This window comes from Lissotriton helveticus, chromosome 2_1 (genome assembly GCF_964261635.1).
Source record: "Lissotriton helveticus chromosome 2_1, aLisHel1.1, whole genome shotgun sequence".
Classification (NCBI taxonomy): domain Eukaryota; kingdom Metazoa; phylum Chordata; class Amphibia; order Caudata; family Salamandridae; genus Lissotriton; species Lissotriton helveticus.
In genome coordinates, this window is record NC_136059.1 from 799459543 (window position 1) to 799482206 (window position 22664).

The window sequence follows — 22664 nt, forward strand, 5'->3', positions numbered from 1 at the left end:
CACCCCTCCCCACCCCAACTCCCCCCCACCCCCCCGTGCCTGAGCGAATGTCCAGCAACACCCTCACTTTCAGAAAGGAACCCCGCGCCCTCCCCTCCTCCCCCCCCCACCCATTAGGAAATCGGGGTGGTCAGCCGCAGCAGTCGGAGATAACGTGGACAGGTGATCTCCTTGAACTCTGATTGCAATAGGACACCAAAAGGCCGCCACAGGTCATCAAATCTGTCTACCTCCCCCGCCACCGTGAGGGACATCTTCTCCATCCCTAGAACATGCCACAACCTGTGTAACCAGCCCGAGGTTGTGGGAAGCGTGGTGGTACGCCAATATATAAGGATGTTCTGGATCGCCGACCCCAGAGCGATCGCTATTTGTCTGCCCCTCCTAGAGCGCAGTGGGTACATCAGGCCATTGGGTAACCCTAGCAAAACATAGGCAGGTAGGCGCGGCAATTCTATGTCAAAGCACTGATCTATATCATCCAGGACCTCCCGCCAATACGGACCCAGCAACGGACAATCCCATAAAATGTGCGAGAGTGTTCCCGTCTGCCCACATTCGCGCCAGCAGGTGTCCTGTATGTGATGGTTCATGTCGTGCAGCCTCTGAGGCGTATAGTACCAGTACGTAGATACCTTCGTAAAAGTCTCCGTGAGCCCAGTGTGGTAGGCCGAGTGCCGAGCTCGATACGAAATGTCGTCCCATTCCTTGTGACTCAGCGTCCTCCCCAGCTCCCGCTCCCAGCGCGCCCTCCCGGGGCTATAAAAGTGATGGGGGGGGGGCTGTAGTAGCCGGTAAAGATCCGAGATAAGCTTGGCGTCGGAGGAGCGCGTCGCAAGCCACAGCTCGTATGGGGTAAGTTTCCGATCAGCCAGATCTCGCACCTGCGGCTGTAACGCCCAGTGGCGAACCTGCAGGTATCGCATACGCTCCGTCTCGGGTAAGTGGTATTCCCTGCACAAGTCAGCGAACGACACAGCACCCTCCGGGCCATAAATATGAACCAATGCACAGCACCTGGCTGTTTGCCAGAGCGAAAACGCTCCAGGTTCTGTTCCGGGCCGGAAGTCAGGATTCCCCGCCAAGGGAGTAAGCGGCGACGGGAAGGTGGTAAGTTCATGTCGAGTGCACACGGCATCCCAAACACGGAGCGTGGCCTGCGTGACAAAGGACGCATACAGATTGGGGGGCCTGTGACTCCTGCGAAGGAAAGGTATCTCCTGCAGAGTCCTGCCCGCCACCGCCTGATCCTGAAACAGCCAGTGTCTGTCCGACTCCCATTTACTCCATTCAACCAAGTAGCGCAACTGCGCCGCCTGGAAGTACTTGTGTAAGTCCGGGATGCCGAGGCCCCCGGACTCGGGTGCCAGTGTGGAGAGGGCTCTACGGAGTCTAGGTTTACGACCCTGCCAAACAAATCGAGCGATATCAGCCTGAGTCTGTCGTATCCATCCCTTCGGAGGCTGTAAAGGCAAAGCACGGAACAGATACAGCACCTGCGGCAGGAGAGTCATTTTCACTGCAGCAATGCGTCCCAACAGTGATAGCGTACCTTTGCTCCACCGGAGCAACTCTTCTTTCAGTTTGGTCCCTAAGGCCGCATAGTTAGCCGTAACCATGGCAGGCAGGGATGGTGCCAGCAGTACCCCCAGGTATGGGATCAGATCTCTAGACCATTGCAAGGGGAAGCGGTTCTGCAGCTCCAGCCTGGTAGCCGAGGCGAGCGAGATGTCAAGGGCCGCCGATTTCCTCATGTTCATTTTGAACCCCGCCACAGCCGCAAAAGCGTCCAACTCTGCGAGGCAGGCAGGGAGCGCCTCCTTCGGGTTGTCGAGCATAAAGATCACGTCATCCGCATAGAGGCTGATAGTGTGGATGTAGCCGCCCATCTTAACACCCGTCACTTCTGGGTTACTTCAGATCCTCTGGGCAAAAGGCTCCATGTACAGAGCGAAGAGCAGTGGGGACAGGGGGCACCCCTGCCTAGTACCCCGTTCAATCGCGAATTGGCCCGAATTGCAACCGTTGACCCTCACCGTCGCAGTGGGAAACTTGTAACAGTTAAGTATTAGGGTGCGAAACTTCTCGCCCAACCCCAGCTTACAGAGAACCTTCTCGAGGTAGGGCCAATGCACCCGATCGAACGCCTTTTCGGCGTCCACCGAAAGCAGCATATGCTCCCCGGGGATCCGAGAGGTCTTCTCCAGAACGTGGACCACCCGTTTGGTGTTGTCCACTGTCTGCCGGCCCGGGACAAACCCGGCCTGATCCGGATCCACCAACCCCGGCAGATGAGGCGCCAAACGTGCGGCCAGGATCCCGGTGTAGAGCTTAAGGTCTACATTGAGCAGCGAGATCGGCCTATAGGATGCACATTCGGTGCGGGGCTTTCCCGGCTTGGGAATAACCGACACCGTCGCCCTCAGTAGATCCGGGGGGATGGCCCCAGACTCCGCAAAGGAGTTAAAGAGTCGTGTCAGCAGCGGGGCCAGCTCCGGGCAGAATGTTTTGTAGAAGAGTGGAGTATAACCGTCGGGCCCCGGGGCCTTCCCATGCTTGAGTCGGGAGATAGCCCCAATCACTTCCTCCGGGCGGATATCCCGGTCCAGGTACCCAGCCTGTTCCGGTGTGAGTACCGGGAGGTCGACCGATGTGAGGTAATCAGCCTCTGCCGAGGCCGATGGGGGCTCGCCAGCGTAGAGGTCCGCATAATATCGGCGGAAGCCTTCCGCTATCTGGTCGTCCTCCGTGACCAACCCACCTCCGGGGACGGACAGGCCCTCGACCTTCTGGCGTTGGTGTCGTACCCGCAGTTTATTCGCTAGCAACCGGCCGCAACGGTCACCGCCAGTATAGTATGCGTGCTTCAGGCGCAGCGCCGCATATTCCGCCCTGTCCATATCCAGCGCGGAGAGAAGCTTCCGCGCCGCCTTGAGCTGCCTCCAGACTCTGGGGGCCCCTGTCCTCTGGTGTACCTGTTCTAGCTCCCGAACCGTACCTGTAAGTTCGTCCCTCTTCCGCTGTCTATCCCTGTTCTCCGCCGAGGAGATGGAAATGAACTCTCCCCGCAGCACCGCCTTCAGGGCTGACCACTGCGTCGCCCGGGTGGTATCGTCGTTCTCGTTGTGCTCCCGGAACCCAGCAATCGCGGCCCGGATCCGCGACAGTACCTCCCGTCGGTGTAACAGAGTGTCCCGGAGGCGCCAGACCCCGCGTCTCGGGGATATCGGCGGCAACTGGAAGCATCCCGACACCGGAGCATGGTCCGACAACGTGAGGACCCCTATGTCAGATGCTGTCGCAAGTGCGGCCAACGGCCCCGTCACCAGGAGGTAGTCCAGTCTGGCGTAAGTCCTATGTGCGTGGGAGTAATAGGAATAGGCCCTCGAGGCGGGATGTAATTGTCTCCAAAGATCGTGCATGTCCAGGTCTCCTAAGTGTGAGGCACTAAGCTGTGAAATTTCCCCAGTCTGTGGATGGCGCTGCGCGGATCTGTCTAAAGATGAGTTGAAGACCATATTCAGGTCACCGCCAATGAGTATATGCCTATCTGGGGTAGTCGCAATATCGGCTAAAGCAGACTGCAAAAACAAGTCCTGGCGATCATTAGTGCTATACACTGAACCCACCGTGAAAGGGAAACCCCCTAACCTAAATCTGTATGCCAGGAGCCTCCCCTTCTGCTCCGCCACCTTGTGCAGTACCTCCCCTCTGAACTTCCCAGACACCAAGATAGCAACCCCTGCCGTTTTAGTAGTCCCAGAGGAAAAAAGCTGAACCGGGAACTTCGGGGACCGCAACCTGGGACAGTCTCGGGCCAGGAGATGCGTTTCTTGTAAAAGGCAGATATCCGCCTGGGTGCTCTCAAGAAGGGATAGTATCGCCCTGCGCTTGACCGGGTTATTCAAACCCTTCACATTAAGGGTAACGATCTTCAGGGCCATGAGTAAACAAAGGAGAAAGAGCTGCAATGGGGCCCGGAGACACGGGAAACACCCCGCCAGGTGGGGAGGCGGAGCGGGGCAGGCGCAGGAGCGAGCCACGGTGAAATAACCAAAGGGGAGGCGACATGTGAACCTGAAGTAGCAGGGGCCCAGGGTGAATACAACAGAAGGTCAGCACTACATCTCCCCCCCTCTCCCAGCGCAGGAAGAACACAGCAACAACAGCACCCTGAAACCAGAGAGCCCGCCCAGCACACCATCAGAATCCCCTCCCGAACAGATACCTCCCCACTCAAGAAAGGCAGCATGAGGGCACAAAAAGCACAGCATAAGGCAAATGAGGCACATCCCGAACCCCGAACCCTCCCCACCCCAACACCCCAAACAACCCTCAAACTCCCCAACTCCCCATCTCTCCATCTCTCCTCCACACCCCTACACAGATCCCCTCCCACTCTCCCCAACATCAACCTTAATGGTGTGAAAAACCCCATTGTCCCAGTCCAGCCCCTAACGGGCAAGTCTGTGGTAAAGTGTCCGAGTGGACGTCCAGCCACCATCCATGCCCCCCCAGAGCCCCCCACCCCCCCCGGAACCCTCAAACCTGCAGTGCCAGTAAAGCCAAGATGATCTCCCCCAAGACGATGCTCAAGCCGTCATGGCCACGTCACTGGACGACGTGGAGCCGGATACTTCCCGTATGGCGCTGTCCATTTCCGCTCTGACCGTAGGAGAGTCCGGTCGAGAAGGCTGAGGCGTGGTCCGGCGCCGTCGAACTGTCTGCCAGCCCCCTCTAGAATTGCGGCGGCGTGGCGTCGGGACATCCTCATCAGTAGCGGTGATTCCTAGCACCCCACACGTGTCCTGAAGGGATCTCAGTTGGTGCAGTGTCCCGTTCCAGCGAAAAATAAGCCTGAAGGGGTGGCCCCAGGAGTATTGCGTGTCATGCTCTCTTAGAAAGTCCGTGGCAATTTTGAAGGACTTGCGTTTCTGCAACGTAATCGTGGACAGATCATGAAACAGCGCAATCTGGTGACCCCTGAAGCTCAACGGTTGTTTCTGACGGGCTTCACGGAGGATACGCTCCTTCAGAGGGAAATCCGGGAGAAAGGCCAATATATCTGGGGGTGGTGCCGAGGCCCTACGCGGGAGGCCCACCCTATGCGCCCTGTCAATCCTCACCGGAAAGTCAGCCGCTTCGCCCAGGACATCCCGGAACAGGTCTCGTAGGTAGGCCGTGACGTCCTCCCCCTCCTCTTTGGACGGAACGCCCCTGACCCTGATGTTGTTGCGCCTGGACCGATTCTCAAGATCCTCGGCGTGGGCCTGGAGGTCGATCTGCTGGTCCCTAAGCCGCAGCACTTCCTGTTGTAGGTTCGTGATCTCCTCGTCCCTGGATTGATTAGCGTCCTCCATGGTGGCGACCCGCTCACCAAGCGAATCAACTTCTCTTCTCACTTCTCGGACCTCGCCCGCCACCTCCTGCTTCAGGGTCTGAAAGTCCTCCCTGAGTGTGCTAAACAGCGACTCCAGAAAAGACCTGGTGACCGGGGGCTCACCCCCCTCTGCCCCACGAGATCCGGACGAGGGGCTCGGCGTCGGCTGGGATCTGTCCTGTCTCGGGGCTCCCCTGCCCAACATCTCGGGTAAGGTACGCTCACCTTTCTTGCCTCCCCTGTTACCTGACATCGCAGAGGCGGCGGTGCGTCGCAGGGAGAGAAGATGGGCGGAATGTGAGGGGGCCCGCGAACCACGTGGGCTCCCGCAGCAAGTCGGTCCAGTGCAGACCCGGGGCTCCCAGGCAGCGCCCCAAAGCTCCCCAACAGACTGGATGAGAGATGAGCACGACCAGCACTCCACTGCAACACTCTCCTAGTGCGTCCCTGCTTCCCAGGAGCGGGTCACCACCCTGTCTCCAGGCTCCCGGCCGTGTCGCTACTCCACCGCAGCTGTCCAGGTGGGCACCGCCGCCCTGTGAGACCCTGCGCCGGGCAAGCCACACTCCGGCCAGCACCCTCTGGCCAATCAAGCTCCTGCAGGGCCCCAGGTACAGCACGCGGGCCCAGCAAGCCCACTGGGGAACGAGGGTCGGCAGCACAAGCCCGAGGGGCACAGGCCCGGCGGTGGGCAGGGTCACCGAAGTTCGTTGGCGCCCTCCGCCCGGGCCCCGCGTGTGGGCCCCCCACGTGCAGCCACCAGATCAGTCCTACCGGTCACGGGCAGGCACAGGCGTCCCACCGGGGTCCAAGCCGGGCCACTCCAGAGCCGGGGCCCGCAAAGGAAGTCCGCCGGCGTCTCCGGCCTGCTAGGCCTCCAGGCTCCGCAAATCCCCGGGTCCGCGTAGCGCTCCTCCCCGACTCCTCTCACCACCAGGGGCGGACGGCGCCGCACCGCCAAGAGCCAAGGCCGCCGGCTCTTCTCACCAGGGAGCACCGGCGCCACCGGGGGGGGACTCGACCGCGCCCCCGCTGGTCAGCGGGCTCGGGAACGCCCCACCGCACCGGGGTGCCGCGGGTCAGCCGCTCTTCCTCCGCCCGGCCTCGTTCAGGCCGCAATGTCCGCCCGCCTCAGGGGCCAGCTCTATGTGGCGTCGGTCTCCGCGTCTGCGCCTCCGGGGGCTCCAAAACCGCTCACACCGGGCTCACGGCCGCTTCTGCTCCCCTCCCCGCTAGATCTGGGGGAGATCAGCGGTGCAGGATGGGTCAAGGGCTCCGGGGACTCAGGAGCTCACGGAAGGAGCGACCGGTCAGCCCGCCATCTTGGCCACGCCCCCGACTTTTCACTTTTAGACAAAAGTCTTTCAGTGATGCAATTACAGAGTGGGCATAAGTCCTTACTTTTCTTTGAGTAATCATGGAGTTAAACGTTTGTCTGCCCAAAAAGCACAGGGAAAAACACAAAAATGCCTAATCCACCTTCATTTGTACCCAAAATTCAAAAAGGTCGAAAACACTGCTTGTCTAATTCGACCACGTATTTTTATTTTTATCACTTGTTTGTGTTTATTTTTTAAGATTTTTCAAGAAAACATTTTAGCAGCAAAAAAGACACCTATACATCCACATATTTACACTAATATACACTAGAATTTACAAACAAATAAATGGCATTCGCATCAAAACTTTAAGTCAATTAAATATCAACATCCTACACATCCTACATAAAACACAAAGCTATTAGACAAGACTGTACATCATGTAATCATGTGCCTTGAAAAGTGACAATTCAATCAATTCAAAATCAAAGGAGTTAAGTCAATCTATGGCGACTATTTGAACCAGCATTTGCTGGTTTAGAGCTTTGAAAAAGTCCTCCTTATTACATGCGGCATGTAATAAGGAGGACTTTTTCATAGCTCTAAACCAGCAAATGCTGGTATTGGTGTCTTTTTTGCTAAGAAAATGTTTTCTTGAAAAATCTTAAAAAATAAACACAAACAAGTGGTATAAATACAAATACGTGGTCGAATTAGACAAGCAGTGTTTTCGACCTTTTAGAATTTTGGGTAAAAATGAAGGTGGATTAGGCATTTTTGTGTTTTTCTCATTTAAATAGGGTCCAGCCTATCCACCTGTCCTCAAGGGCCTAACTCCTTTGGTTTTCAAAATGCACAGGGTGGCACACTTTAGATTGTGGTCTTTATTTTAGACCAGCCTGCCTTAATTTGTCAATTTGGCTAAAATGTAGATTTTAGGTGAAAACCATCACCTATACACATTATTTTCTTTAACAGACGGTGCATGCGGACGTTACAAAGGAAAAGTTACTGTATCCATAGTTTTCCAAATATTGCTGCTCTAATTAGAAGCTTGCCTGAATTATGTAAAGCTTTTGCTAGTTATTAGAGTATGGACTCACATGCCAGAGAAGATGCCTTGCTAAGAAAGGCCTCCATACACAACCCGTTTCCTTAAACACTTTGTCGAAGGTGGTGTGTTATCCTAGATTTCCCACTTCCATTCTCTGTGATTGGCTTAGTACTCTTTACAGTTTATAAATAACAAAGAACATCCTATGAAAGAAAGGGGAAGTAATAGTTCTTTACTTGTAATCCACGTTCTCCCTCATGGGTACTTTATTTAAAGTCGTAAACATCCCAGCCCTACCCTACATTTGGAGAGATGTGTGTCCAGATTGTCACGTAAAAAGTACGAGTTACTTACCTTCGGTAAAGATGTATCTGGTAGAGACGATTCTAGAAGCAGATTCCTTCACGTAGAATTATCCCCAGGGGTGAAACTGGATCCGGAAACGTTTTGCCACAGCATCACTGCGAGCCAGAGGCGGGACAACATCACGCGACTCCGCCCAGGTGTCATTCCCATACGTGACGTCAGTGAGGTCGCATAAGCCCCACCCCGGTGCACCTACGCCAGTTTTCTTCGGGGAACTTTTCCGCACCACAACGCGGAGCCACCAGACGAAAAACTGTGGGAGCATGGGAACAGTGTGCGAAAGAGTATATAAAAAAGAAATAAGAGGAAGACACCAGAAGGAACAGTGCAAGACTGCAGTGTCCAAGAGCAGGGACAGAAGGAATAACAGAGCAGAGCCCTGAGCAGCCACACTGCCAGAACATAGACAGCACCCCCTCTCCCCCGGAGACAAGGAACCTGCGTGAAAGTCATGACACACATAGCAGGCCTACAACCCTCACCCCGAAACAAGGAAGGGGAGCCAGTCCCACAGGCAGGAACCACCAACCTTCAAGCCACGCCAGCATAGAGGGCAACCACCCCCCAGGGAACAAGGGCAAGGCACGACCAGAGTACCCCAATTCAGAGGTTACCAGAGGGGCCAAGACTCCTAGTAGCAAGAGGAAGGGAGGGAGGGTAGAGACTGATGGCAAACTACTCCAACCAGGTGCAGCCAGAGCAGTGGAGCACAAGAGCACCGCAACCCATCTTCCAAAGAACCAAAGGGGAGGATGAACAGCATCAGGATGGAGCACCCATCCAGGGCAAAAGGAAGCACTCACAGGAGACAGAGCCCCCCCCCCCCCCCACCAGGAGGCGAGTACCGAAGACCAACCCAGGGGTCCTCGCATAACGGGGAGGAAGGGTGGGCCGTGAAGGAATCTAAGGCTAAGATCATCGCTACCAGATACATTGTTACCGAAGGTAAGTAACTTGTACATCTGATAGAGACCACTAGCCGCAGATTCCTTCATGTAGAATAGGTACCCTAGCAATACCCACAGGGAAGGAGGGTCTGCGATAGGACCCATCAGTCTGGACAGGACAGAGGGTCCCACAGGGGACCAAACCTGCAGACCAGGGAAGAAACCTCGTCCCTTCCAGGCAAGAAGACCCCCACAAGTCGAACACCAGCAACCCCCAGAGGGAGGAAGGAGGAAGACTGAAGAGGCCCGTACACTCACAACAGAGGGACCAAGGGCAAGGCCGAAGCCCGAAACACACCACTCCACCCCCAAGGCAACAGAGCTTCCATCCAATGCCAGGCTAGGCAGAGGAAGAAGAAGGCCTAGAGGGCCCAAGGAAACAAGGGAAAGAGTGCAAGACCATCCAGAGGGAAGGCCACAGGCCAGCCAGGATGGCACCTAAGCCACAAGCCGCCAAAAGCAAGAAGAACACAGAAGCGTACCAGCTCTCAGAACAAGAGCAGGAAGTGGAGGAATCGCTCAGACACACTACCATAAGGGGCCGCGCACACCACCCCAAGAAGTAATAGCAACATACAGAAAACGCCATGGAGCACAGGCACCCGAAGGCGACCTGCACTCCCAGCAAAGCTAAGCTATATAATAGCTACCACTACCCCATATAGGGTACGGTAAGTCCCAAGACATGGGAACCCTCTTTGGAAGAACTTCCGCAGCAGAGGAAAAAACAAAACAGGTACGGGGAAAAAACAACCCCTCAGAAGGCTTGACAAGCTGCCCAAAGAAAAACAGAAGGCCTAATCTCAGGGCCAAGTCTGTGTAACAAGTCCAGCAAAAACACACAAAGGGCCGTCCAGCAGCCAACAAGGCCAAAGCCCCAACAATGAGGGCTCTATGGCCGGAAAACAGAATCTACAGCAAGGGCAACCGGCCCAAGAAGGTCCAGAACAGCTCAACTCAGCAGTCACTGAGGAGGGGAAGGAGGAGGAGGAGGATAGGGCGGAGGAGGATGAGGAGGACAGAGCCCTGCCAGGAACCTCTGGATGGCGGAGTCAGCCAGGTCATGGAACAACAGGCTGCCATCAAACGGAAGATAAATGAGCCACTCCCGAATATTTTCAGGGAACACGCCGTCCCGAAGCCAAGCATGGTGATGGAAGGCGACTGTGGAAGCCATGGACCGGCCCTGCACCTCCGAGATGTCCAGAGCGGAGCGGAGAATAAACGCCACTAGCTCCCGTCCATCCAAAGCATGATGCAGTAAGTCCACCTGAACAGTCTCTTGGGAAGCTGCAGATCCTAGAGACTCAGCCGCGTCCCACAAACAAGAGGAGGCCCTAGCCAATACACACAATGTGTTAAGGCCCCGCAGGGCAGCGCTGGTTGAGGCGAACATGTTGTGCCCCCAAGAGTCTAGCCAGCAGGCCTACCGGGACGGCGGAGTCAACAGTGGAGGTGGGGAGGGAAAAGCAGTCCACAAAAGTGGATTGGCGGCAGAGGGATGGAGAGAAAGACATACCGGGTCACGCGGCGCCGGAACGTGCCGGTGCAGAAGGTGTTGAGGCACCGGATCCCCCGTCAGGGCAGAAAGGAGCGAACCCTCAAAGGGAAGCAAGATCTCCCTCCCACCAGAGCCCTGGTGGTGAACCTCCAAGAGATGGTCCGCCGGTAAATGAGCAATTGGGTCACCTACGCGCAGAATGCCCCCAGCCGTGGACACCGCATGAGCAAAGGTCACACCCGCCTCTGTAGGGCCCCGCGGCGGAGAAAGCAGCTCTTCCGTGAGCGATGGCTGCAGACTAAATTGGCCGCCCCTGAAGCCAAGCGGAATGGGCAAGGGCCAGACATGGAAGTCAGAAGAAGCAGAGGAATAGGGAACCTGCCGCTCCTCCGGCGAACACCTCGGCCTCAGAAACGGCGGGGAGCCACCCTTCGACAACGCTGGTGAAAAAGACACCACACAGCAGCCAGTCTCGGGGAGGACGACACCAATATGCAGCCAGCCTCCGGAGAAGAGGGAGCGTCCGAAGACTAATCAGCAACACTACGCCTGTCAGGAGCAGTAGAGTCTGCCGCCTGAGGCAGGACGGTAACGCCATCCTTCACCAAAGGAGACGCCGGATAGGGCCCCTCTAAGTCACACCGCGCCGGGGACCAGAGCGGGGCCGGATCCGAAGTGGACAAGGGGCGGCGTCGGAACGGCGCTGACTCGACCTCCGCCGAGGCAGCTGCCTGCGTGGAGGAACGAGAGGGACCAGAGGAGTGACACAAAGCCCTCCACCAACCTCGGCACATCATGTGACGGAGGTGGCCCCGCGAACCATGCGGCGTCGCCAGGGCCGACTCAACCTCCGACTCGCCCTCAGGAGAGGTAGCCGCCTGCGTGGAGGGACGAAAAAGTCCCGGAGGAGGGCGAGGGGTCCCCGTCCAGCCTCGACCCAGAGCGGGGCGAGGAGGGTCCACCGACCCCTGTGGCGCCGCCCGGTCCAGCAGCTGCCGGCGCCGTAGCGGCGTCACCTCGGCCGGAGACAGGACCACCTTGTCAAAGGACCGAGAGGGGCTCGGGGATGCGACCCGAGCCCCGGCGACCTCCTGCGACACCACAGGGAATCACGCTGGAGTTTGCGGTGAGGCAGAAGGAGGAACCCCGGAGGGGCCGCACCCCAACAGCACCACATCCTCCAAGCCTGGATCCGAACCAGTCGGCGCTGGGGCCAGAGCCACCGCCAGCGCATCGAAGGGTCCTGCGCAAGGCAAGGGATCCGCTGACGCTCCAGGAGGGGAAGGAGGAGGAGATGCCAGCAAGGCCTGCAAAGCAGCCGAGTATGTCTCCATCTGGACTCTTGATGCCCTATCACCGGGGAACGGTGGATAGGACGACACGCGGGGCCGCATCACCCGCAGAGAGCCCACGTCCCCAGTAGACCGGACCCCAGTGACAAACTGCGACACTTACCCACCAGGGAGAGACGCTCACGCGACATCGGAGAAAGGCGAGGACGATGACCACGTCCGAATCTGAAGCCGTCTGTCGAGGCTGATCGAGGGGAAGAAGTTGAACTGTAGAGACGCACCGAGAGTAGTTTCATCCGGCGCTCCCGCTACAACTTCGGCTTAATCAGTGGTGCTGTGATCCTCACCTAAACACCACATACAAATGAGGTGAGGGTCCGTCGCCGACATAAGACGCCCACACGACGTACAAGTCTTGAAGCCCGAAGGCATTCGCACACTGTTCCCCAAAAGAATAGACATTGAGGAGCAAGAAGGGCCCAAAACAGGCCCGTAGCAAGACTGTATCCACGTTGCATGCAGAAAAGGAAACAACTGACGTAGGCACGCCGGGGTGATGCTTATGTGACCTCACTGATGCCACGTACGCGGATGACGCCTGGGTGGAGTCGCGTGATATAGCCAGCATCCGGCGCGCAGGGATGCTGTGGCAAAAAGTTTCTGGATCCAGTCTCACGCCTGGGTATAATTCTACGTGAAGGAATCCACGGCTAGTAGTCTCTGTCAGATTTAACCTACGGAATTAACCTATAGATCATGGGTACTCACAAACTTTCTCTCTGGGGCCAAATTTACAGTGTGGTTTGTGGCCGAGGGACGCACTGGTGGGGGCGGGGTCAGTGGGGGAGGGGGGGCTAGAGAAACAAAATAACTGTGACCATGAGGTTGAACACAGGTCACTGCAGCGGACGCCTTCATCCAATGAGCCACCAGATCCGGCATACACACATCTCTCCCTCTCTGTCTCCCTCCCTCTCTCTATACCGCTCTCTCTTCCTCTCTCTCTCTCTTCCCCTCTCTCTCCCTGTCTCCACCAATCTCCTTCACTCTGTCTCAGTCTGTCTTCCTCTCTCTCCCTCTGTCTGTCTGTCTCCCTCCCTCTGTCGCCCTCCTCCCGCTGTCTCCCTCCCTCTGTCTGTCTCCCTCCCTCTGTCTGTCTTCCTTCCTCTGTCTTCCCCTGACTCCCTCTCTCGGTCTTCTTCTGTCTCCCCCTCTCTGTCTTCTTCTGTCTCCCTCTGTCTACCTCTCTCTGTCTCCCTCTGTCTACCTCTCTCTGTCTCTCTCTCTCTCTCTCTCTCTCTCTCTCTCTCTGTCTCCCTCCCTCTGTCACCCTCTCTCTCACTCTCTCTGTCTCCCCCTCCCTCTGTCTCCCTCCCTCTGTCTGTCAACCTCTGTCTCCGTCCCTATGTCTCCCTTCTCCCTCTGTCTGTCTCCCTTCATCTGTCTGTCACCCTCTGTCTCCATCTCTCTCACTGTCTCCCTCCCTTCCCTCCCTCCCTCTGTCACCCTCTCTCTCACTCCCTTCCTCTCCCTCCCTCCCTCTGTCTGTCACCCTCTGTCTCCGTCCCTCGGTCTCCCTCCTCCCTCTGTCTGTCTCCCTTCATCTGTCTGTCACCCTCTGTCTCCCTTCCTCTGTCTCCCTCCCTTTGTCTCCATCTCTCTCACTGTCTCCCTCCCTTTACCTCCCTCTGTCACCCTCTCTCTCACTCCCTCTGCCTCCCGCCCTCCTTCTCTCTCGGTCTCCATCCCTCTGTCTCCCTCCCTCTGTCACCCTCCTCCCTCTGTCTGTCTCCCTCCCTCTGACTGTCACCCTCACTCACCCTTTGCCTGTCATCCTCTGTCTCCCTTCCTCTGCCTCCCTCTCCCTCTGTCTTTCTTTCTCTGTCTCCCTCTCTCTATCTCCCTCTGTCTCCCGCACTCTGTCTCCCTCTCTGTCTCCCTCCTTTTCCATCCCTCGGTCACCCTCTCTCACTCCCTGCCTCCCTCACCCTCCCTCCCTCTGTCTCCTTCCTCTGCCTCTGTCTCCATCTGTCTGTCTTCCTACCTCGGTCTCCATCTGTCTGTCTCCCTACCTCTGTCTGTCACCCTCCCTCTCCCTCTATCTCCCTCCCTCTGTCTCCATCTGTCTGTCTCCCTCCCTTTGTCTCTGTCCCTCTATCTCCCTCCCTCTGTCTCCTCCCTTTGTCTCCCTCCTGTCTCCCTCCCCCTGCACCCTCCTCCCTCTGTCTGTCACCCTCTGTCTCCCTCTTCCTCTGTCTCCCTCTGTCTCCCTCTCTCTATCTCCCTCTCCCTCCATCTATTATCTTACCCCACGTGTGTGTCAGCCCTGGCTGAGACAGCTTCGCGGGCACACACACAGCCGCACCTGAGTACTTCACAGGTCTTTAAAAACCATTTGCATGTTAATGAGGCTTTGTTGTATTTCACCTCTTCTTAGGCCCCTGCAGCTCCACTCTATCACTGGAATCGCCCGGCCCCCACAGAGCAGAGTCTCTCAGAGTTGCGCTGGTGCAACCAGCAGTGTTTGGGAACATTGTTTAATTTTTTGGGGAAAAACACAGGTACGATGTCTGCAAGGTCCTCGGGCTGCCAAGGAAGGCTTGCCGGGCCGCAGGCGGCCCGTGGACCGTACTATGAGTACCCGTGCTATATATCATAACAGGCAGTGTAGTTTCTGAAATCTTTAAAGAAGGATGGTTACATTTCCTGCATTTAAAAGAGAATACTTGGAAAAACCTTTCTCAGACAAATGCAAATTATATGTCAGGACCGGAGGCATGGATTATGCTGTTCTTTCTTCACTTTTATTCAACAACAGCCACGTTAACAACAAAATACCAAAACCTAATTTCCCATGAACCACTGGGAAAAATCTGCAGGCAGGATATTCATCATATACCCCTGTAGTCTCTCTTGCCTCCAGTTTCTTCACTACTCCAGCAGCCAACAATTAAATGCTTGCTTGCTTATACTTTTCCTTGGCATTGGTACCTGTTGGGATTAAGGAGTTTTTACTTACATTATGCTCATATTTTCCCTTTCAGTGGCGGCTGCGGAAACTTCTCTGCTGCTTCGCGGGCACTGCGCACATTCTCACATTTTCCACCTGCGGGGGCATGGGCCTCCATTAGCTCGCATTTCTGGATGCATACACAGGTCTTCGCCTTTGCCAGTAGAAGCGTGTCGAAGGGCCTTTCTTTTGAGCCCGCTTCAACGCAGCCGACCGCGGAGTGCTGGATTGATTGACCGACCGCCTGGAACATCAAGCCCCATATCTTGGGTCTGTACAGTGCACGCCAGATATGAGATTCAATTAGAGACACAGCCCAAGCGTGTAATTTGTGGTGAAAGTCCGGAGTACAGACAAATTAGGGCGTGTGGTGAACCACTTGAGATCACTCAGCTATGAAGGCAGGAGAGTCATTTAGCTTGAACCTATTTTGGTTAGCCATATTGGCTGGGTCTCCCAGCAGTCAATTGCCCACTCACTGCGCAGGGGTCTGAAGACATCTAGAAGAGGAGTTTATTTCCTATTTTTCTATCACAGATGAGTTTTGCGAGGCCTTGGATGCCTTCATCCACAGAGCAGTATGAGACACAGTAGCATCCTTGGAGCAGAAGCTCCTAGAGATTAGCAGAACAATGCCTAAAACCCCTCCTTCCAAGGGAAGACCCGTTTGGACCATTGGTTCCAAGACCTCCAGGCAGCCTAACCCGACGACTCATGCCACCCTGTGCAAACGCGGACATGATCCCGGGAGTTGACTTTGTTGCCTTTGCAAGGCTTAAAAAAGCCTTTATGAGCCAGGCTCCATCCCCTCCCCTCCCTCCAACACTATTGGGAGCCTCAACATAACTGAACCCAGAGAGAGTGCAACCCTCCCCCACTTCACCAGATGTGGATGACTCCTCTGTGGAATCCGATGGGGATATGGAGACAGTAAGGCCTTGCTGCCTTTCTACAGGTACGTCTGGGGGGCGGGTAGACCCCCCTCCACAGTTGGAATTCTGTGACAAGGACTCGGACATGCTAGACCAGGATGATCTATTACACCCTCACTCCTCAAAGTGGGCCCCAGTGGGAAAGGTCGCCACATATGTGGCAAGCAGACTTAGGAAACCACTGGAGAAGGAAATGCACAGCCGTCTGTGGGTGGAGTGCCCCCAATCGTCGCTGGAAGGTAAAGTGGCACGGATATCCAAGATTGACTCAAGACAAATATGTGAGGGACCCCAAGAAAGGGACTGACTGCTTATGGCGGTCATGTCAAGATATGCTTTTGAATATCACCAGACTGTTGACTGAAATTCTTGACATGGCCGAGGACGCCAAGGCATTGGGGACCCTGTTATTCCCAAAGGTCCTTACAGGTTGGACCCAGAGGGCAATAATTTTCCTTGGAAATGCCAAGTGCGCCATCTCTACTGAGTAGAGCAGGTCTCTCCTCATTAAGATAGAACCAAAGCAAGGGGATTTGGTGACCTCAGAGGTGGGCCAGTTAGCGCAGGAGGCTCCTTGGAGCCCCTTCATAAAAACTCAGTAAGCTCATGTCCACCTTATATTCACTGGACAAAGCCCATTCCTCTATGAAAAGAGTTCTAACCCCACATGTTTTTACCGTGTCTAGCCGTGGCAAGAGGTGTTTTGTCAGCTGTGCTCGTTCAATGCCTCTAGAGGTCAGGGCTCCAAATGGGGCTAATGGCAGGACGCATCTAGGTTTAGGGGTTTCTATCCTAACAGAAATTTCCCTCACCACCTTTTGGTTTATCCTCAGTGCCATGGTTTTTACCAAAGTTGCAAAACGGTTAGAGGAGCATCTCAGGGGCATCCACATGATCGTCTATCTCATCAACATCCTCCTCATGGACCAATGTCCCCAAACACTGTTGGACCACCTGCTCAATATGGTCGAACCCCTTTAGTCACTAGGGTTTATTATCAACAGGAAAAAGTACATCTTTACCCCATCTCAGACTCTCACATTCTTGGGTTTCGTGGTTGACTCAATCAAGTTTACAATGATTCTTACCTACAGGAAAATATTCCTACATTTATCGAGAGATTCACAGAACCCTGACCAGACCAACTACATCACTCAGACAACTCACAAGAATAGTTGGGCTCTTGTCTTTGTCCATAAAAGCCATAATCCCAGGACCTCTGCACTACTGTGCTCTACAGTGTCTGAATTCCTTGCATCTCTGAAGAGGGATCACATACTCGCGGAGGGCAGCAAAAGATGGTGGCTCTCCCATTTGGAGGCCTGGAACAGGGGAGCTATTTTTAGTTCCTAACCAGACCTAATAATAGAATTGGATGCCAGCAATACTGGTTGGGAAGCAAAATGTGAGGATTTCATCACCGGCTGCAGCTGGTCCGCTTCTGAACAGTCCTTGGATATCAATTGCCTAGAGTTGCTGTTGAGCTCCTTTGCAGAGTACTATGTGCGTCCTCTTGAAGATGGACAATTAGTGGCAGTCAGGTGTATCAACCACTTGGTAGGAACGGGATCCGCAGCTCTCTTGTACCTATCTTGGATCTTCTGGGAATATTATCTCCAGAATCATATCTCGGTGACAGAAGAACATTTTCCAGGCTCAGCCACCCAGGTGGCAGACTCGAAGCCTGGCAAGCTAAGAGACGCAAGTTTCTGGAGACACACCCAAGAGTTAGCCCATCCAACACTTGACTATCTTAGTCCCACCTTTTCGAGGAATTGGCTTTTGACATTATGAGTAGGTATTTATTTATTCCACTCTAATTTGGTTTATGTTATGGGATTGGTTTACTATAATCGTGATTGTTGGTCATTCTTCATGTCTCAAATTGAAATTTGCCATTATTTTATTCTTTCACAAATTTCTTGAAGGTTAATGGGCAAATGTTTATTTCAGGAGCAAAGTCATCTAAAAAGACTAAAGCACAGCATCCGCTGCTTTTGTCACAGGAAAAAAAGGAGACAGAAGCGACTACAGGTGGATATGATAAGTGGCCTGCCTGCGGATTGGTTGGACTGAAATTCCTTTTTTCCTAGTCGTTCATGGGAAATGAAGTTTTGTTACTGTGTAGTTAACATGGCTTCTGTTGAGTAAAAGTGAAGCAAGAACAGCACAATCCTTGCCTCCATATCCTTAATAGAATTGAAACTTTCCATTAAGATAGCCAGGAACATTTTCATTATGGTGCTAATTTGAAAATTGGATTTATCAAAGGGAAGAAAATGTTTGCTTGTTTTCCTTTACAATGTAGTTTTGAAAATACATTTAAAACACAGTCAAGATTTCTGCACATGGGCAGAGATTTTCAACTACTTATGACTACAGACGAAAAGCTGTTTTCAGAAGACCAGAGAGGTGGATTTGTTCTTTCATTGCCAGCAGAGAAGAAATAATAGAGGCCTGGCAATATCACTTGTATTACATGAGCACCGTCTATGGAACACAAAAACTACACATGCAATTCAAGTATAAAACTAGAAATCTCATCTAAATATTTGCATATCACTTGGAAAATGTAGGAAGGCATAGGTCTGTTTAGTAGATATACTATTCTAATATTTGATGACACTGATCCTATTTGCTGTGGCATGACTGGTTTATTGGTCAACTGGAAACAAACAGTTACTGAAGAGCGTTCAGTATATTTTAAATACTAAGCAGAATGTTTGGGTGTTTTGCAAGGTAAACCTATTATCTACATGACGCCAGTTTCCATACTATAGCAACCGTACTTTATGCCTTTTATTTTGCCTTTATCTTTGACCTTTAATGCCCCAGGCTGGTAATACAACTACAAGGGAGGATTCAAACAAGACCCAAGAAGGCAAGAAAACATTTCTTAAAATCTAAAATGTATGTGCACCCACAATCATTGCTAATTGCTATAATACAGGTAACGTACCTTGAGGGAGTGTCAATGAGTTACACTCTTATCTATGACTGGAATGCGATCCCAGAGCAGTAGTAACTGTTCTCCAACCTGTGGTTCCAACTCCTGAAAAAGATGCGAGCACTTAAAAGGAAGCAAGACAAGAAAAAGTTGCGCTAGCGGCTAGAACATACGGTACAAAATAAAGTATACTGCATTGAGGAGAAGAGTGAATCATACTACAAGTTGATGACTATAATGCATTTAGGATGGAAGTATTGTTAGATATATAGTGGTACTTCCTCTATTAGCGTAACTATCTTTTCCTAAACTGTATTCATACATTATCATTAAAGTTTTATGAAAAAAATAGGAAAAGTTAATAATAAAACCTGTAAAATGACCACTCACTGGTTTGCTCTAAGATACAAGCACAATACAAGTCACTTAATAACTAGAGAGAAATATTTACCATAATAAATCTTGAAATGCCATTTATGAACTAGTTATATCGTCATTAGTTTATTTACATCACAATTTTGTTTTCTCCCGCACAGCAATCGTCCGTGCTGCTGCTAGAAGGCTGCAACATGCAGCACTCAAGACCAGGCCTACGCTTACCTCACCCTCAAAGTCGTGCAGTCTGAACGCAGAGTACAAGAGAAGGAATGCAGCTGCTGCTTTCATTTTAAAACGTAGACTGCCGAGTAGTGACGTTTTGAATCATTTTCATAAATAGACACCAAATGAACATGGAGCAGGCACATTTGTCTTTAGTTCTCAGATCACGTGCTCTTGAAAATATTTCCGATGCAATGTAAAGGTTTATGAACTAGAGTCCCAAAACAGTAATATTTAATAGATGTATTATCATCAAATGGTTTTAAATGTAGGTCATAAACGATGTTCAGCATAAAGTACTGTTGCAATTTACATATAACATTAGCCAGAGCAAAGGACATACCAGTGACCTTGAAAAATCAAATGCTGTACTTTTTACACTACAAGGTAATTATCTCGGTTTTGGACTATGGATAAAAACATTAGAGTGAGTGTTTATTGAGAGGGTTGTGGGGCGGCTGACTGATAGGCAATGCGATGCAGTTAAAGGTCGCTGCTGCCCTCTCAGCCAAGATTTCTGATGCTGATACAAACAACTCTAAAGACCATCTTCTTTCACAAGTGCAATGTCCAAATAACCTAACAGGCTGGTGACAATATGGATTAGAGCATCCTATTGCGGCCTTTGAATATACATGAGTCTGAACCTACCCTCCTTTTACCATCATGGATACTGCATACAGGGTGTTGGAACTGGCCCTTCTTGCAGGGTCATCCTCAAACTTTTTGCTTCTTCCTCCCTTATTTTTCCTGACCCGTGGCTGTTGGCAATAGGACTCTGCGCACTTTACCACTGCTGATCAGTGCTAAAGTGCATATGCTCTCTGTGTAAATTGTTATTCTGATTGGATATACATGTTTGGCATATTTGTATCACCATGAAGTCCCTAGTAAAGTGCACTGGGTGTGCCAGGGCTGGTGATGACAAATGCTACTAGTGGGCCTGCAGCACTGATTGTGCCACCCACAGGAGTAGCCCTAAAATAATGTCTCAGGCCTGACACTGCAGTGCCTCTGTGCAGTATAGAACTGCCATGTCCTCCTGGTCAGTGTCCCAACTGACCAGGCCTAACCCTTCCCTTTTTGTGCACATCAGTCACCCCTATGAAAGGCCTAAGGTACCCCCCTGGGCAGGGTGCAGTGTATGTAAAAGGTAGAGCATGTACTAGTGCAGGTGACATGCTCTGGTAGTGAATGGCAGCCATTTTCGTTTTTCACTACTGTAAGGCTATCTTGCTCCATAGGTTAACATGGGGGATGCTGGCTACAGTGGTTAACAGCATTTCTTCCCATAGGAACAAGATAGGACATAAGTATCTGGTATCCCTGAACTCAGAATTTAATAACACATTTTTTAGGAAAGGTTGTTTTTAAATCCTGTGTTTGAGAACAGCACTTTTAGAAAGTTGCTGTTCTCTTGTCTGACCCTTCTGTGTGCCTGGGCCTGTTTGTGTATTGACTGTCTGGTTTGAGAGTGACAGGGGCTGGGGAATTCCCCAGGAGGGAATTCCCCATGATGAGTCAGCACTAGGCTGAATGACTGCATTTGCAACTGGAGTAGTGGGAGGAGTTAGCACCTGGGCTGAATAGGGCTGTGCCTGCCTTCCACAATGCTGGCTCCACCTCCTGCTGGGCGGCTGAGGACCCTGCCCCTCACTCTGAAAGGAAAGAAGCAGCCAGCAAAACAAAGTACTCAGGAAACACCCAGAACTGGTTCAGACCGGGCTCAGGGCCCACATGCACAGAGAGAACAAAGACTTTAGGGGTATAAGTACAGGACCCCTGACAACAGAAAATTAGATCATCCTGGAATCAAGAAGGAACCGCTGCCAAGGAGAAAGCTGAAACTGAAGAAGGAAGACTGTCCTGCTGTTGCTCTGCTGGACTGACCTGTTGCTTTGCTGCCAAGGAGAGGGGAAGGACTTTGCTGCTGAGCTGTGTCCCCTGTCTTGAAGGAATCTCCAAGGGCCTGAGTAGAGCTGGCTCCCTGTTTTGAAGTCCCCGGAAAAAAAGGACTTCACCCCCAGCTTCCCTGAACTCTGCTGAGTGAGTTCTGTCCTTCCTAGAGTGCTTGATCCAGTTGTGGGGCCTCTGGAAGTTGTACCTGTGCTGGAAAGCTTGAAACTAAGCTTGAGAGACTTTTGAAACTGAAAAGTGTCGCATCGCTCGCTTGCGGAGCGCATCCTCGACAGTGCGAGAAGTTTCCCACTGCTACGGAGGTCGAGATCGTCGCAGCGCCTGACGCCGCTGCCAGAGACGTTGCATCCTACGTTTGCGGGACGCACCAGACCGGTGCGGGAGAATCGAACATCGCTGCGAGTATCGTCGCAGAGCCTGTCGTCGCTGGGTGAAATCGCCGCACCGCTTGCTTGCGGACCGCATCACGTCGCTGCGAGCATCGTCGCAGAACCATCGCATCGAGGAGCTGCGAGAGAGAGGATCACCGCTGGACCGCGCATCGTCGCCCCGGAGATCGTCGCAGCCCCTACGAGATCGTCGCATCGTGCCTTTGCGAGAACAGACTTCCTACGGAACCTACGCACCGGAATCCATACAAGTGGCCTTCCTCCCCATACAGACCGGATTCGTCGCAACACGCCCGCTGCTGCAGCGGGGCTGTCGCATCGCCTCCCCAGGGTCTCAGGAGCAACGCATCGCTTGTTTTCCACCGCACCAGCTTCTGCTTTTGGAACTTTGTTGCAACTAAAAGGTACTGTGAGTAAATGTGACGCAACTGTGAACTTTTCACGCATCAGTAGAGAATTCTACCGCAACGTAGAGAATTCTAACGCAACCTTAAGAACTCTTTTTGAAACCATATTCTTGAACTGTGTATGTTGGATTTTTGTCGTTTTGGTCTTGTGTAGTTTAGATTAAAATACCTTTATTTTTCTAAACTGTTGTGGAGTCAGTTTGTGGTGTTTTCACTGTGTTACTGTGAGTGTTGGTACAAATACTTTACGCATTGCCTCTGGTTAGCCTAGACTGCTCGTGCCAAGCTACCTAGAGGGTGAGCAGGGGTTATCTCAGAGGGTTATCTCCTTGCCCTGACTAGAAGCAAGGGTCCCTATTTGGACAGTGGTACCTACCTCTGCCAACTAGAGACCCCCAGATCTAACATTGGAGGTCAGGCGGTGGGATTTGAACTTGTATTTGTACTTGACCCACAGTAATTGGTGTACATCACTAGTGAGTGCAGACCACTACGCCACCACATACTGTTTGTTTTTTCCGGTGTCCTCCTGGAAGTATTTTTGGTTATTGAGACTCTGGCTAGTGTTGCACCTGTAAAATCCTGCCAAAATGGAAGTCAACT

General features: G+C 52.7%; 1 protein-coding gene across 4 annotated transcripts in view; it reads right to left on the minus strand.

The window, feature by feature from the left end:
• The window catches only part of YTHDC2 (YTH N6-methyladenosine RNA binding protein C2), a 1035502-nt gene that overhangs the window by 66947 nt on the left and 945891 nt on the right, over positions 1 to 22664 (minus strand). For 3 of the 4 annotated variants that reach the window (XM_078675532.1, XM_078675530.1, XM_078675534.1), the window contains one exon: positions 18761 to 18871. In XM_078675532.1, coding sequence (XP_078531658.1) covers positions 18773 to 18871 — 99 coding nt within the window. In that variant the 3' untranslated portion in view covers positions 18761 to 18772. The remainder of the gene's footprint in view (positions 1 to 18760; positions 18872 to 22664) is intronic. The other variant, XM_078675531.1, reaches the window with a different exon arrangement.